Source organism: Musca autumnalis, unplaced genomic scaffold (genome assembly GCF_047663935.1).
Source record: "Musca autumnalis isolate F117 unplaced genomic scaffold, ASM4766393v1 scaffold_1, whole genome shotgun sequence".
Taxonomy (NCBI): domain Eukaryota; kingdom Metazoa; phylum Arthropoda; class Insecta; order Diptera; family Muscidae; genus Musca; species Musca autumnalis.
In genome coordinates, this window is record NW_027411644.1 from 202,017,597 (window position 1) to 202,034,678 (window position 17,082).

Genomic DNA, 17,082 nt, shown 5'->3' on the forward strand with positions numbered 1-17,082 from the left:
ACGTTACGCTGACTGATCCAAAGAGGTGCGCAAATTATTTTAATTATTTTAATCAACAGTTTGTCGAAAACCTCGAGAGTGACAGTGCGAAGAAAAGAGTACTACAGACATTAGATCTCTTCCTGTGGAGGATGGACCACGACAATATACAATGGATGATGTTGCGAATGTCATCAGGAGCGCTAAATTATCAAATGGCCCTGATTGAATCTCCATAGTAATGCTGAAACAGATGGATGAGCCGGGAGTAGAGTATTTCTCCAAAGTTCTCAACCTGTCGATAGCCACCCAAATCGTTCCCGAATATTCGAAAATGGGCAAGGTGGTCCCGCTACTGAAGCCAGACAAGGATGCCAGCGAAAGTGAATCGTACAGACCGGATTAGCTTTTTTCGCCCGTTACAGACTCCTCCACTCCTCCCCAGCCTCAGAAATAGCTATCCAAATGCATGGTTTCCGTTAGCAGCACGACAACAACTCTGCACGCCATCTCCACACATATTAGTCGAGCATTCTTCGCTGTTTGAGGACATCAAGCAGACAACCCTTCGCCTAAGTTTGAAAAGTTGGATAATCAATCATATACGTTGACGCCAGTCGTACGTGTAATTCAGGAACAGAAGCTCCAAGCCCCCTATAGTGAAACAGGGAGTTCCAAAATACGGGGTGTTATCTCCGGAACTGTTTAACCTCTACTTCCGTATTCCGCCCTCTACAGACGGCATTGAGATCGTAATGTATGCGGTTGATAATATGACATAGGTAACCTTCCCTGATGTCAATTGTGAAAGGCTGAACTCCTATACCATACCATAACTTTCGCAGCTGAGGAGCGACAGCTGCCACGACAAATTAGAATAATTTTTGCTCAACTACGCTCGGAATGTTGCGGCCGTCTGAGTTCCTAAAGGGTAGGGATCGATGACACCAGCATGCGTCACAGGCCCGCGCAACACATTGCACCTTTTCAATTGTCCTGTCAAACATACTCAACTAACTCCAGTAGATTTCAAAACATCTACAATCCTAAAACTGCAGATAGACCAAGAGCCAGATCTAGGAGAAAGATGAATACATAAACATATCAAATACTTTTACAACTACAACAACAACAAATATAATACAATTGTTATTGTAGTCCTTTGTATATTCCATATAATCAAAGGAGCAAGTTGAGTTTAAGCATTAAGCTCGGATAAAATTATAATTTTTTCTATATAGCCGGCCTTCGGCCGGGGATTTAAGACTTTCTGCTATGGACAGGAGCCAATCTAGGGAACGGGAACAACATTTTCTTTTAAATTAAAATTTTTCTCTAAGTAGCCGACATTTAACAAGGGAATTTTCGGAACTTCGGAGGCCCATTTCTCGGGAAGTATGGACTTCCGCAATAAATGTTATATACAGTGTTGCGCATATCAAAAGCAACAAATCAAGGATTACGAATTAATTCAATTTTTTGGATCCGTTAAATTTTTTAAAGTGTAATATTTTGTGTCCAGCTGTTCTTTGTTATGTACAGCGAGCTTTCAACAAGTTGTTTCTGTGCTTTGTAGTTGGATGGGATAAGAACAACAACAATATTGACTGATCTTTGAGAATGGGAAGTGCAAAACAAAAGCAACAACGGGATATTATTAACAATTGTAGTCTTATAGGTTTTAATTAAATGTCCTTTTGACTTAAATTTGTTGTTTTTGGGCATGTTAGTGTCATTTTTGGAAAAATTTGCATTTGTTATCCTAACAGGGTTGCCATCTCCTACCACTTTTCCCACGGTCTGGGGAAAATATCATAATACCCTTAAATCGAAAATTTGTCCTTATATAAAAATTTAAATTGCAAAATATTCATTCGGAAAATGGTTTAGTATCAACTGTTCTTATGTTTACCGAATAATAAAATAGTTAAACTATCGAATATCAGTAAACACAATACATCCTGGTATAAACCCCTTAAGGCCATCGGCACATTGTGGTTAAAAACGTTGGGCAAACTTTAAAAATAATGCTAATAGGAACATACAAGAACTAGTTGGGGCTCTTATTTGCGATATACGCTCTAGATTCGTTCGCAGAAAGAGTTTTGAAAACAATTTGAAAAGTTATACACTGGTCAAAAAACCATTGTCATACCCAAAGGAAGATAATTAATGAAACACTGGTAGAAAATTAATTTTTTATACGGTTTAAACGACCCAATATGACTTTTTTGTTTTATTTTTAATAAATTATCAGCCCAATCATGAATGAAAATTCCGTGCGGAATTTCTCTCTTTTCCCTTCTTTGCTATCACAAACAAAAAATCCGCACGGAAAAAAATTCCGATGGAGAAAAAGTAGGTATCATGAACGCTCTCAAACATGTGTTTTCCTCCAAAAAAAATCTCCCTTGCAAAACTGAAGGGAGATTACAAAAAAAGTTGGTATTTCCCAAAAATGTTGTACAAAACATGCAAAATAAACAGTTTTGTTGGGTTTTTATACTAAAATCTTCATTTCGCGGTTGGAAATTTATTAAAAAATGAACATATTTCACAAAATAACATTAGTTTGCAAACTCGGTCACTCTCAACTTTTTGTACCGATCAACGATGATTGGCAGAATTTTGCATATACAAAACATAGCTTCGCTGTTTTTGAAAAACACTGGATAAATGCATATTTTCAATTATTTTTATTTCAACATTCATATTTTTTTTCAATATTTGCCACCTTTTTATTAAAAACACTTGTTTTTGATACACTCATGATAGTGGCAGTTCCATAGCACAATACACTGTTTCCTTGGAATTTTCCAATCTTATTTGATGATTTTCATAACAAGTAACATCTTCTGAATATCTTTGATGTGTAAAAGTTTAATTTATTTGATTAAATTTGTTTATTTTGTCTAAAAACACAAACATTTAACATTTTCTCTTTGTTTTCACAACAATTAGGGCACACAAGGTATGAAAACGACCGTTCAGTGCTGCCAAATTCAATGATTATTTTTCCTCAATTATTCATGATAGGAGGAATGTTCTCTCGAGAAAAAACTATTCCGCGAGAACTGCATTCCGCAAGAATATTCATGATTGGGCTGTATATTAAAAATAAGATATAATAACAAAAAATATAAAAAACCTGGATTATTTAGCCTTATGACTTCATTTTACCCAACGTTGGTCGAAACAATGGCTTCTTGACCGGTGTGTTGTGTGAGTTGGGAGCTGTATAACTTTTCAAATTGTTTTCAAAACTTTTTCTGCAAACTAATCTAGGGCGTATATAGGAAAAAGGAGTTCCAACTAATTATTGGAAGTTCTTATTCGCATTATTTTTAAAGTTTCCCCAACGTTTTTAGCCACACTGTGCCGATGGCCTCAAGGAGTTTCTACCAGGATGTATTGTGTTTACCAATATTCGGATGTTTAACTATTTTATTATTCGGCAAACATAAGAACGGTTGATACTGAACCATTTTTCGAATGAATATTTTACAATTTAATTTTTTTATATAAAGGAAAATTTTTGATTTGAGGGTATTATGATATTTTCCCCAGACCATGGGAAAAGTGGTAGGAGATGGCAACCCTGTTGGGAAAACAAATGCAAATTTTTCCAAAAAAGACACTATCATGCCCCAAAGCAACAAATTTAAGTCAAAAGGACATTTAATTAAAACCTATAAGACTACAATTGTTAATAAGATCCCGTTGTTGCTTTTGTTTTGCACTTCCCATTCTCAAGGATCAGTCAATATTCTTCTTGTTGTTATCCCATCCAACTACAAAGCACAGAAACAACTTATTGAAAGCTCTCTGTACATAACAAAGAACAACTGGACACAAAATATTACATTTTAAAAAATTGTAACGAATCGAAAAATTGAATTAATGCGTAATACGGGATTTGTTGCTTTTGATATGCGCAACACTGTATATTTGCCATCAGGGTGACGAGACCTACCTGTGACAAAAATTTGGTCCCGATCCGAGCTTAATGAAAACATTCAACTTATGCCTAATCAAAAGATACCTACCTCTTATCATTTGTTGAGGCATATCGATAATTTCAACTTCTCTTCATAATTGCATCTCATCCTATTTCTTCGCAACATTTCTTGAAATATTGGTCACAATTTGGTTTTATTTTTTATTGTCTTTATTTTTTGCCTTTTTCTTATTTCTTTTCTTCTTTGGTTTTTTGTTAGGATTAGGTTTAATTTTATGTACAACTAGTGGCTGGTATTCACCCAAGAAATCTACAGAATCATCAGTATCAGAATTTTTAACTTCTTTCGATTCTTTTAAATCTAGACATGAATCATCTTCAGCCACTTCCATAGCTGTACTTTCTTCACTGGGTTTCACATCGGCTTTTGGAATACTCTCCATTATACGCTCCAATACATCAATAGCTGTGTTCTCATCGACTATATTTGTATCTCTCTTAGTCATACTTCCTTTACCAAATGATATGTAATCACCTTTCCACGAATCTTTGTCCTCCTTTGTAGCAATTTCAGACTCATCCTTTTTAGATTCCTTAAGAACTGCAGCCTTATTAATTTCTTTGAATTTACTACTCTTTTTCTTTGCTTTCTTAATTGGTATAACTTCTGCTTTCACCTTCGGGGCTTTCCTTCTTTGTTCAACCCATTTAGACAATTCAACACTAATTTCTTCAAGATTTTTCGGCAGCACCATACACAGTGTTCGTATACCAAATAATTTATCTGTAAAATCTTCCAAACGCGGTTGGGCATATACCGGCTGTGTTTCATCTTTAACTTCAGCATTACGAGCCACCAATGTAGCTATATGACTCGGTTTAATACTTAGTGATATGAAAACACAAGACGATTGCTGGTTGTTTATAGCACGCAGACAGCTTTCCAGGCCAAGGTGAATGTGTTTTGCGGTGACATATTTTTTGGGCTCCATATCACTATTACTAATTGATGTTTGCAGTATGTTTTGTAGCTGGTTAAGTTCTTCATCGTTTAAAGTTGGACTGCAAAGAAATGGATGTTGGTTTTATTTCATCAGCGAGATGTTTTGTTTGTTGAAACTTACCTCCTTTTCTTTATTGGATTCGCTAAAATTGTCTTTAGTTTTGGAAGAGCTTTCTGCTTTCCTTTAGCTTCTTTGTTCTTAATCTTGGCGAGACTCATTTTGTTGTTCCACAATTCAACCAGCACGTTGGAAGGTCAATATGGGTTTGTTTTGATTTAAGAGGTATGTTCAGTGTTTTATTATTATGGTAAACAACAGTTAGTGTGGACGTAACGTATCAAATGTAGCAATGCGTCGTTTTGAACTAAATTAAAGTTGTACAAGGTGGCGCAAAAGTAATCTTCCGAAGTTTTTTGGCTGTAATTTAAAAACAAAATGAAAAACTTTTATTTGGTCTTTTAATTTTTTTTTACATCAAGTCGAGAATATGATATCAGATAAATGGCCGCCGCCACAGTTTATTGTCATTTGAGCCCTTTTTATGGCATTTTACATCACTTTGGCCAAAACTTCCGGCGATAGGTCCTAACATTCTTGGCGGATATTGTCTTTAAGAGCTGAAAGAGTCTGAGGCTTGTTGACATAAACCCGCGACTTCAAAAAGCCCCACAAAAAGAAGTCTGGAGCGCCTCATCACTCATGATTATTTTTGATGAAAAATTGACATAACATATTAAATTCAATATTACGATACCACAACCTTGTTGTATTTTCTAGTTCATTTATGGTCTGTTTCTTTAATCTTAAAATTGTAAAAGTGGTAGAAGTTGTAGAAGTTGTAGACTGTTTCCATATCAACTGTATGATTTTTGAAGTAATGCCTTATTCAGACTGACGGTGTTTCGCTCTCTATTCGTTGTTCGACCCCAAATTACGATGTAATTACTTCATTCCCCATACAAAATATTGAGAACGAACAACGATTTGTGTGCATTGTTCAATTTAAATTAATCTCAGAACGACGATAAAATTTGTCCCATCTCGAACAAATGAGAGAATTTATCGAAATAAATTAATTATGACAGCAAAAATAAAAAATTTAAAAATGTATTAAAAACCCAAACATTTTTAGAAAAACTGCAAAATATGAATGAAAAGTAAACGTTTTAACGACTAGTATACATTCAAATCATAGCAAATTTTGTCTTATCTTTCATTGCATTTACATTTCTTGTCCATCGTTCCAAATTCGCGTACAAATGTAGAAACAAAAATCAAATGCCTGCCGGAAAGTCTGTATACCAAAAAGTCATTTATATTTCTCGTTAATTTTTAAAATAGAAAAATTTGAAAATATACTGAAAACACCAAAATTGTGAGAAAAAATAGAAAACATGAATGAAACTAATATTATTTAATGCCATGTTTATACTATAGCCTTTTGCAGGGTTAACCTTCTTAATGAGGATTTATTTGACGTATACGTAAAGGAGTTGACATTTGAAACCCATTTGAAATCCGGTTATATATAAACGAACTATAATATTAAATAGATATCTGGAAGAAGGACAAATATTTTTTCAGTTCATATCAATTAACTTTACTCGTCTTTTGGCTGAAACTTTCTTTAAAATCAGTAAACAAAAACTATGGAAATATGAATCATGTTGCTATGAATGATCTACCATGTCGTATGAACGGGTTAATTCGTGTACGTAATTATGAGAACGAACGACGTTATTCAAACGATTTGGGTGGCTATCGACAGGTTGAGAACTTTAATGAGATAGATACTGACTCCGTGCTCATCCAGCTGTTTCTGCATTGCCATGGAGATTGCATCAGGGCCCAACGCTTTGGATGATATCGACACCTCCAAATAATAGTATGCTAAGTCTAAAAAGTGAGTTTTGCAGGAGAAGCTCTCAAAGTTTGTAAATTTCTTTGACCTTCAGTACTATGCTAAGTAAATATTTGTTTATAACTTCTGTTCGGATTGTCCGATCATTACCAAAATTTGACAGAATTTAAGTTAAAGAACGTTAAATATAAAGATGTAAAGAACTTGAAAACATGCTAAGTCGACTTAGCATACTATTGTTTGGAGGCGTCGATATATAACCTGGAGGTATTGTCCACTTGAGATAAAAGGGAAACCATGGTAGATCGTAGAGCTCGCTGTACTCATTTCCTACATAACCCACTATAAAGTTAGAAGGCTTAAACGTTCAACTTAAATTTATTAAAACAACTTTTGAAATTATTTTAAAAAAGTATTTTTTATTAAAATTACATATAAAGAACAATAAATATAATATATTTAACCTAAAATTAAAAATGGCATTTAGTAGTATAAAATAATAACTTCTTCACTGGGTTTTAAACCACTGTGTAAAAAGCTTGTTTAAATAATTTTTCATAAAAAAATAAGTATAGGAAATGCAAAAATGCTTTGTAGAAATATTACTATGAATAAGGGATAGAACATGATGAACTGCTTTTATAGGAAAAGCGTAATCTAAGGCTTTCTACGCCTTAGATAATTTGCGGCTTTTTCCTTGTTCGCTCCATTTTTACCGCAAGTCTGCTTGCTAAAATCGCATTTTTTGTTTGAAGTAAAGAGTTCATTCTGTTCTCTCGGTTATTCACATCCATATCAGTTACCGGCTTTCATTCGACATCCTCGGATAAATACGCATATTTAATTACATTTAATCTTTTAATAGCTTGGGATCCTTCCAAATTACAAAAACTTCTGGTTGGGCAGGATCTTCATCATTTAAGTCATCTGTATTTATCACACCCTTCCTTTTTGCTTCATGGGTGATTTTAGATTTAGATAGCTTAGTGAGGTTTTCAGGATGCTCAGTCTTGTTAAAGAATTTATACCAATTCAAATGTTTTACGATGGGTTTCAAAGATGGTGATTGAATAATGGTCTTGTGTGCGGGTTTATACTCCGTTGATGGCGTAGAAACATTGGTGTGTCCACTTTCGGCCTGCAAAATTACTTCAGTGGTATTCTGGAAGGTGTTCAATTCAGTGGTATTTGCCATTGCAGTTTCTGGTACGGATGCATTACTGGAATTATCAATTACATATTTCAAATTGCCTGCATCGTTAGGAGTTTTTGTACTTTGGGCTGATTTGGTGGATTGTAGGAGGTTGAAATGCACATCGGCTTCCGTATTATTAGACTCATTAAATTGGGGCATTTCGATCTTGGAACTGTATTGTTTTTCAGTGATACCAGAGGCCAAATCTGTTTCCATATCATTTGCGCTGAAAACATTTAATGGATCCTTTTTCACGTGTGTTGAACGGCCATTATCACCTGAAGGTGTCGTTGTTAGAGGTTTGAAATGGATATCGATTTGACTGCGTGGAATCTCAATCATAGTTGAGTTATTATTGTGTTGATTTTCCAGGGTGGGGGTAACTTCCTTCACTTTCATCAATTTTGTTGCAATTGATTCACTGTTACCTTTATTTACCAATGGCTTTAAGAAGCTCAGTGATTCCAATATCTTACCAACATAACGTTTTGATGGATTTGTGGATTTTGTTTTGGGCACATAAGGGTGATATCTTCTATAATTGTAGGGCTTTCTTTGGGCGATATAAGTCTCTGCAATATTGATAAATTCACCACGGGATTTAAATGTATTTCGCAAATCTTGCCCAATATCTCGTTGCTGCAAACCAAGTTGATCCAAGTTTTTCCGTATATTCTCCAGTTTTTGCTTAAACACAGGATTCCAAGGATACCCATGGCTATGGCCAAATTTCAAATTGATGGCAATAAGTATAAAAGAAATTGTCAAAGCCTTTAAGAACATTTTGATTTGAGAATTGAAAGGAAACTGTGGCTGATTTCCTCAAATCGCGTGGCTTAAATATTCAATGTAACAATGCTTCCGCAATGTTGGGCGCCATTTTACCTGCTTCTACTTGTGTTTTTTTCTTCTTGTCTAACAAACAAAAGGGTTGGTCAATGCCATTTTAGAATTTCCTTCTTGCAAATATGAACGATTTTTTACACTTGCACTACGACACACAGCGAAAAAACAAGGCCACGGCAAAAAACTACCTAAATCCCACCCATGAAGTTAATGACATTGGCTAACAATAAGGCATGTCCTTGAAATATGAGTTGTTGTGAAAATAAGATTTCATTTTCTTCGCCATATATTCTTATATTTTTAAGGGTTTACCCCAATATCAATTCATCAATTTGGGGATTTTTGCAAATTCTGTGTTTTATCCTCTCATCAATGGGGAAATTTCATTCAAATGAACTAATTTTACCTGAGGAGGACACGCGTGAGGAAAGGAAAGAAAATGTGGAAATTTTAATTGAGAAAATGTCCGGTAGCCATTTGTTATTGAAATTATTAATTGGGTCATTATTTTCTTGTGTTTTGAACAGTAGTTTCTATGAGTTTGGGAATTCTGTTTAGTGGGAAATATCGGATTTTTGTTGTTATAAAATCCTGTTGAAACGGTTATTTTAGGAAAGATTCTTATATCGGTTTCCATAGTTGTTTTCAGAAATTTGCATATATTTTTAAATAAAGGGTTAGGGAAACACCAACGTAAATGGATCATATTCATAACTTATTCTATTGCCGTTAGCACCTCCATATTATAGCGTTCAATCAATCATATTATTATTGAATTTAACGTATAGTGTAATTTGGGATGCAAATAAAAAAGTTATCATTTGGTATGTTCCTTTACGTGCAATCAGCTTCCAGTTTTACCACATTTGAATCGAAACACATGAGAGTAGTTCAAAACTTTTACTACTTTTGCCATTTTTCCCATTTTTTATAAGTAAAGGAACAGACCAATTGACTTTCATCACAGAACACAATTAAATTTTCTCAAAAAGTTTTCTCGAAGGAATAAAATTGCGAAGGACACACTAGATGTTTCATTGAAACTTTTAGGTGTTCTTAGCACGAGTTTCCCACTTCAGCAACTTCATCATATTATTCTAGCATGGAAATCGAACCGGTCCGTTGTGAGTCGCTTCTCATGGAAAAAGTGATGCCAAGTTTGTTTTTGAAGTTTTCATGTAGTTGTTGTAATGCTACACTCAACGGAAAGTATGTGCAGAGGCCTTAAGAATATTGAAAATTAAAAAGAAGAAATGCTAGAGAAATTGTCAGACTAACCACTACACTTCATGTTTCGCACTTGGAGGCGGTGCGTATCTCGGAACCATATGATCATTACAGCTTTAGCAGGAAAACATGTTTATAAAAGATAGGAATAAGTTGTCACAAAGAAGAACTATTAAAGAAAAGGCAGAATATTTTTCGTAGTAAATCATAAGCTAGTCTAATATTATACAAGAAGGTCTTCTTAAAGAAGAGCAGAGGACCTTCTTATAGAAGTCTGAAGAACTGAAAATTTTAAGGAGCAGATAATTGTTTCAAAGAGGACGAGAAGAATATCATCGCTGAAGAACAGCTGATATTTTTATACACGATAGGGAATGTCTTTATGCCTTTTAATAGAGGTACAGAATTCCTTATATTAGATATTTTCATAGAAAACAGAAATAAAATAATCTCATGGAAAAACAGCAAGTTTTTTTCTTCATATACGAGTGGAGTACGAAAAAGTCCTTTCATAGAATAATCTTCTTAAAAAAGATCTGCCCATAAAAACTTCTGAGGATATTTTCATTAAAGAACTCAAAGCACCCTCATGGAAAATACTTTTTTTTTAAAATATGAATATCTTCTAATAGAAGATTTGAAAGTCTTCCCATAGAAAAGCAAACACTTTTTATTGCGATCCGTAAGGAAAATTAAATAATAGGAACTCTCTAATACATGTAATTTTTCCCTTTCACAAATCTGTTATCACCGCACTCTGTAAGCGCAAATATCTTGCCCTAACAAAATATCCAATGGACATAATTCACCAATCAATTTCCAAATCCTTTAATGTAGGACATTATGTCCGCTATGCTTTGCAGACATAATTCCCAACGATTTTTTTCTTCATTTCAAAATTATTTTTTGTTGCTTCCTTTTGAAATTCATAATTATTTTCTATTGATCTTGAAAATTACAGTTATAAATTTAGAATTGAAGCGGAATTGTACATTTGAGAAGGCTTAAGTGCCAAACAATGTCGAAGTATCTACAAAATCCTCCGGATTTCAAAAAATTATTTAAAAACTAAATTATGTCTGAATTTCGGAGAAGTTTTACCAGATATTTCGTATACATATTATTCAAATTTCTCAATATAGACACGTAAACATATTTTTATACCCTCAGCCTTTAGACTAAGGAGGGTATATACACTTTGATACGATGAAAATGTGCCTCATCGAAATAATGGTTTTAGACCCCAAGTATGTTTGGACGAAATGTGTTTCAGACAATTTGGAGCCTATCTAGCCATGTCCGTCCGTCTGTCTGTCCTGCTGGCTGGAGCGCACGATAACTCTCGAACGGATGAACCCATTCGATTCAAATTTTGGCTTTCGTAATATTTTGCCCAAACTTAGTTTAAGTTCGAAGATAGCTACATCGGCCCACTCCTTCCGGTACCTCCCCCATAAAAGTTCGAAAATGTTCGGAAAGTTTGTGCGCACGATAACTCTTGAAGGGAGTGACCGATTTGGTCCATACATTGTATAGTGTAAACTTTCTACCAGAGTAATAAGAGGTTCCAATATGGTCTCAATAGGTCCACTCCTTCGGGTACCTCCCACAACCTCCCACACAAAATTTCGGTAAAATTCAGTTTAGGGCTATCTCTCGAATCGCTTTGATTTTTGTTTTAGCAACTTGTATTCACTGCCCTCCATACGACGTTACAAGTTTCATCAGGGGCAAGTCCATACTTCCTGAGAAAATAGCATGAAAGTTGCAAAAAACCGCTATGACACCGTGTAAGGTGGTTGGAGCGCACGATAACTCTCGAACGGATCTGCCGATTCGGTCCAAAATATGGTCTTAGTAATATTTTGTTCAAACATAGTTTAAGTTTGAAGATAAGCCATATCGGTCCACTCCTTCAGGTACCTCCCCCACAAAAGTTCAAAAATGTTCGGAAAAATTGTTCTTACGGTAACTCTTGAAGGGAGTGGCCGAATTGGTCTATACTTTTTTTTTCCTTTATTATTCCACTTGGGAACATAGGGCTTCTATAATACATTTCCATCTTAATATATCTTGACATATTAATTTTATTTCATCGAAAGATTTATTTATCTGGTTTAATTCAGTCTTTATGGTTCTCCTCCAAGTATTTTTTGGACGTCCGGGTCGATGGTTTCCCTGAGGGTTCCACTCCAAGGCTGTTCTGGTGATGCTGTTAATTGGTTTGCGCAATGTATGGCCAATCCATTTCCACTTTCGTCTTATAATCTGTTGCAGTATTGGATCTTCCTTTGTCTGTCTTAAGAGTTCGTCGTTTGATATGGTGTTTGGCCAAAACACTTTTAATATGATGCGCAAACATTTGTTTACAAATGTTTGTAATTTGTGTGCCACGCTTTTGGTCATTAGCCAAGTCTCGCTGCCATACAGTAATGTTGATTTTACACAACTGTTAAAAAGCCGAAGTTTCGTGTTCTTTGAAATGTGTGCTGATTTCCACGTTCTTCTCATGCGACCGAATGCCGATCTTGCTTTCTTGATCCGATTTTCAACATCGTCTATACTTTACACATCCTAATATATCTACCAGATATAGATCAGGTTCAAATATGGACTATATTTGTCCACTCTATCCGGTACCTCCCACACAAAATTTCGGATAAGTTCACTTTAAGACCTGATATCGAATCACTTTGATTTTTGTTGAAGCAACTTGCATTCGCTGCCTCATTTACGATGGTAAAAGTTTTTTTAGGGGCAAGTCCATACTTCCTGAGTAAACAGCCCGAAGAGTGTAAAAACCCCCTGTGGCACCATATGTTGCGCCTGGAGATCCACTTCCATAACGGTCAATGTCGATCCATTCCTTTTAGTATCTCCTCCGCTGAGGGTATATCTCTGTCATTAAAGCTGACTGATACTTTTTTACTTGTTTTTATTTGGAGTAGTAAGAATAGGGGGTTTTTTTAATTAACCAATTCTTAGAGTATGTGCATATTTTTACAAAAGTTTTGTGTTTTCTTATATAGTGAAAATATATTTGCAAAAAATGGCGCTGTTTTTTTTTTTTAAATATTTTCGCCTGTGGCCCTTTTTTCAGAAAGTATTTTTATATTTTTACAAAAACTTTTTATCTTTTTAATAGTGAAAATATTCCTTTAAGAAGTCGCGCGATTTTTCAAAAAAATAAAAAAATAAAAATAGTGGTAATTACATACATATTTTTTAAATAACTTTGCATTTTCTTAAAATCAGAAAATATTTTTGTAAAAAAATTGGCGATTTTTTAAAAACATTTTCGCCAGCGGCGCTTTTCCGACACATCACCAATTAGCTTCATAAGCTGACAATAGGTGTGTTCGTTTACTCAATAATTTGTTCAAATTTTTACAAGTTCAGTAACTTCTTGTAATCGGCTATGGTCTTTTGCATTGTACTGTAGAGTAAACGAACAACATCCAGTAACAATTTGTAAAAATTTTGAGTAAACGAACACACATAATATGTGTGTGCAAAAGACCTTAGCCGATTACAAGAAGTTACTGGACTCGTACAAATTTGTACAAATTGTTGAGTAAACGAACACACCTAATGTTTAATTAGTACAGTTTTTTTCATTTCCATTCATCTTATGCCATGTTCATACCAGCATTTGAATCATGTTGTTCGCTCTCATAATTACGTACACGAATTAACCCGTTCATACGGCATGGTACACAATTAATAGCAACATGATTCATATTTTCATACTTTTTATTTACTGATTTTAAAGAAAGTTTCAACCAAAAAATGAGTGAAATTAATTGATATAAAGTGAAAAAATATTTGTCCTTCTTTCAGATATCTATTTAATGTTAAATAATATTATTTTCATTCATCTTTTCTACTTTTTCTCACAATTTTGGTGTTTTCAGCACATTTTTTAATTTTTCTATTTTCAAAATTATCGAGAGAGAGACCTGCCAAAATAACTTTTTGGTATACAGACTTTTTTGTTTCTAAATTTGTACTCGAATTTAAAACGATGGACAAGAAATGCATCTGTAGTAAAAGAGAAGAGAAAATTTGCTATGATTTGAATGTATACTAGTCGTTAAACCGTTTACTTTTCATTAACGTTTTGCAGTTTTTCTAAAAAAATTGGGTTTTTAATAAATTTTTAAATTTTATATTTTTTCTGTCATAATTAATTTATTTCGATAAATTCTCTCATTTCTTAGAGACGGACATATTTTATCTTCGTTCTGAGAGTAATTTAAATTGAACAATGTACAAAAATCGTTGTTCGTTCTCAAAATGTTGTATGTGAAATGAAGTAATTATATCGTAATTTGGGGTCGAACAACGAATAGAGAGCGAATTACCATCAGTCTGAACAAGGCATTAATGGCTACAAAAAATAGGTTTGAAGTCAACATTTGAAGTCGATTTGTATTGGCTACTACTTATTTTTCTTAGAAATTTTAAATGAATTATAAGTCCCAATTTACATTAGGCGAGTTTACTTGCGGCAATTGTCAGTTTGTAGGTGAGAGAGGGTGCTGAGAGGCAAAGGCTTACCATATGCCTCACCTCTCTCTCCTACAAAATGACAATTGCCGCAAGTAAACTCGCCCAATGTAAATTGGGACTAAATTATATTTAAAAAAATCACTTACATTTTAAAAACGGGCATAACTCCCATTGGGTTTTATGTCCGCTAGGTGAGGTCGGACATAGCTCCCAAAATTTTTGGGAGTTATGTCCGCAAACCAAGTCGGACATAACCCCCAAAATCGTTTTGGAATTATGTCACGGCTCCGTGGCGGTCATAACTCCCATTGGAAAGATGCAAACACCGAAAACGGGTGCAAAATTTTCTTTGAAAAATGTTGTTCGTTATGATGCATTTTTTGGGTGTTATGTCCGAGAACACGTGGCGGACAAAATCCCCAATAAATTTTGGGAGTTATAGCCGATTTCATTGGCGGACATAAGTCCCAAAATTGTTTTGGGAGTATGTCCGTGGGAATTGAAGTTCTGAAGATATTCTTATAAAAGAAGCTGTTAAATGCAATGGATTTGGCAACATATCGTCGGTGTCATGATTAAGTGTTCCATACGCCATTTGCCCGTTTTGAGATAATCGCATTTTAATGTTTTGCGTCATAACTGGGTGGAGCTGACTAAAGCAAATATTTATATTTTTGACTTGAAATATTAATAATAGTATATAGAACATATTTGCAAAAATTTAGAGGAATATCTACTGGAATATAAAAGTTATAGAGATTTTTTTTTAAAAGAATTTTGGTCGATTTGTTCCATATCCGCACAATAAAATAATTCTAAATCGAAAATTAAAATTCTGATTTTTGAAATGTGTTTTTAAACTTCTAAGTTTTTAAAATATTAATTTCATAACTGAAAAAAGTTTATGCTTTTCCGTCGAGGCGTGGATATCCCGGAAACTGGAGCAGATAGGAGAAAGCCGACTAGAAATTCAGAAAGAGCATACCGGAGAACCCTAGAAACCACCTGTATCTCAAAACGTCAGAAATGGCGTATGGAACACTTAAGCATGACACCGACGATATGTAAACGACGCATGTTTTTTGAAAGCTCTTAGATGTAAAGCGGTTTAAATATCAATCATATCTGTATGTATATCCACCTCATGTTATTACAAAAACTATCGCTTATGATGATCGAATTTCAGCGATCCCTTGACTTTCGATGTACTGAAACAATTTTGTTCTTAATTATAGCTTTGTTCCTTTACTTTTTTAATGGTAAGATTGGTAAAAGAGAAAAGTGTCAAAATTGCTCTCTCATGAACATTTTTACCAGAAAAGTAAAGGAACGGAAAAATGGTAGATCTGGCAGCAGTGTCAAAAAGAAACATAAAAAATCAATTTTCGTCTTTTATTTCACAATTTTTAATTTAGTTTTGTCAGCGTTCGACTTTTTCTTCTGTTTTTCTTCCATTTTCTTCTTCATTGTGAAATAATCGTCAAACAAAAGTCGAAAAATCAGTTCTGCCATTTTTTTACCTGCAGAAATTTGTCTGGTAGCCTGTGGTAGAAGAGAAAGCCATTTCCGCTCTCTCTCTCCTCTCTCACTCTCTTAAAAATTGCTTCTAGCTTTGCCACTTTTCGGGGTTAAGGAACGCTTTGCAGGTTAAAAATGGTAACCTCAGGTAAGTAAAGGAACACAGCTTGTGTTTCCGTCACTGTAAAAATTTCTTAGTATTTACAACCCCCATCTATACTTCAGTTTATTAACTAAGACGCCATTCACAAAAATAATACATTTATTTTGGTTTGCGTCTATGCTACTTTACTATTGCTCTGTTCCAGAACCTGTAAGAATCTACTATTTTAATAATTAAAAATTATTTTTTTTGACAAATTTATAAAGGGAAAAAGTCCAAAAATAGTAGATTATTGCATGTTTTGGAGCAAAGCTAAAAAATGTTTTGCAATGCTTGAAGCTAAGGTTTACGGTTTTATAAATCGCGATCTTTAAAAAAATCTATATTATGTGAATGTATTTCTATAAAATGAAGTGATTTAGGAAAATCACACATCGACCTTAAAATATTATTTACGTTGAAGCTGTGTTGCTCTTACGTTGAAAAATGCTTGAAAATGTGATGAATAAAACATTTTTTTCTTCTTTCCTGATTTCTGAAATAACCAAATAAAAACGAAACGAAATCCACTCGATTTCAACTGACCATTGCTTAACATTGCTAAACATAAAAGTTATCTTGGTCTCGGGCCACACTAGAGTTATTTCACTGAAATTTTGCATTTTTTTTTTGGTCCCGATCCATCCTCGAGTGATTTCATTGAAAAAATTTCATGAAATTATGCGTCTCTAGATCGAGTTCCATATTAGAGTAATATCACGAAATTGTCGTAGTGGGGCGTAGGGAAGAACGCCTAATTTCATGAAATTATTTCAATGAAATCGCTTTAGTGTGGACCAGGACTTGGGAAAAATACATAATTTCAAGAAACTAAGTCTT

The 17,082-nt window shown here is 34.3% G+C and overlaps 1 protein-coding gene across 1 annotated transcript; it reads right to left on the reverse strand.

The window, feature by feature from the left end:
* Nucleotides 1-4,111: 4,111 nt before the first annotated feature.
* LOC141391052 (uncharacterized) lies at nt 4,112-5,363 on the reverse strand. The gene is made up of 2 exons (XM_073963973.1): nt 5,062-5,363; nt 4,112-4,999 (listed from the first exon to the last, which is right to left on the reverse strand). The coding sequence occupies exons 1-2, from the start codon at nt 5,157-5,159 to the stop codon at nt 4,132-4,134; spliced, it is 966 nt and encodes a 321-aa protein (XP_073820074.1). The 5' UTR covers nt 5,160-5,363; the 3' UTR covers nt 4,112-4,131.
* Between the last annotated feature and the right edge of the window lie 11,719 nt (nt 5,364-17,082).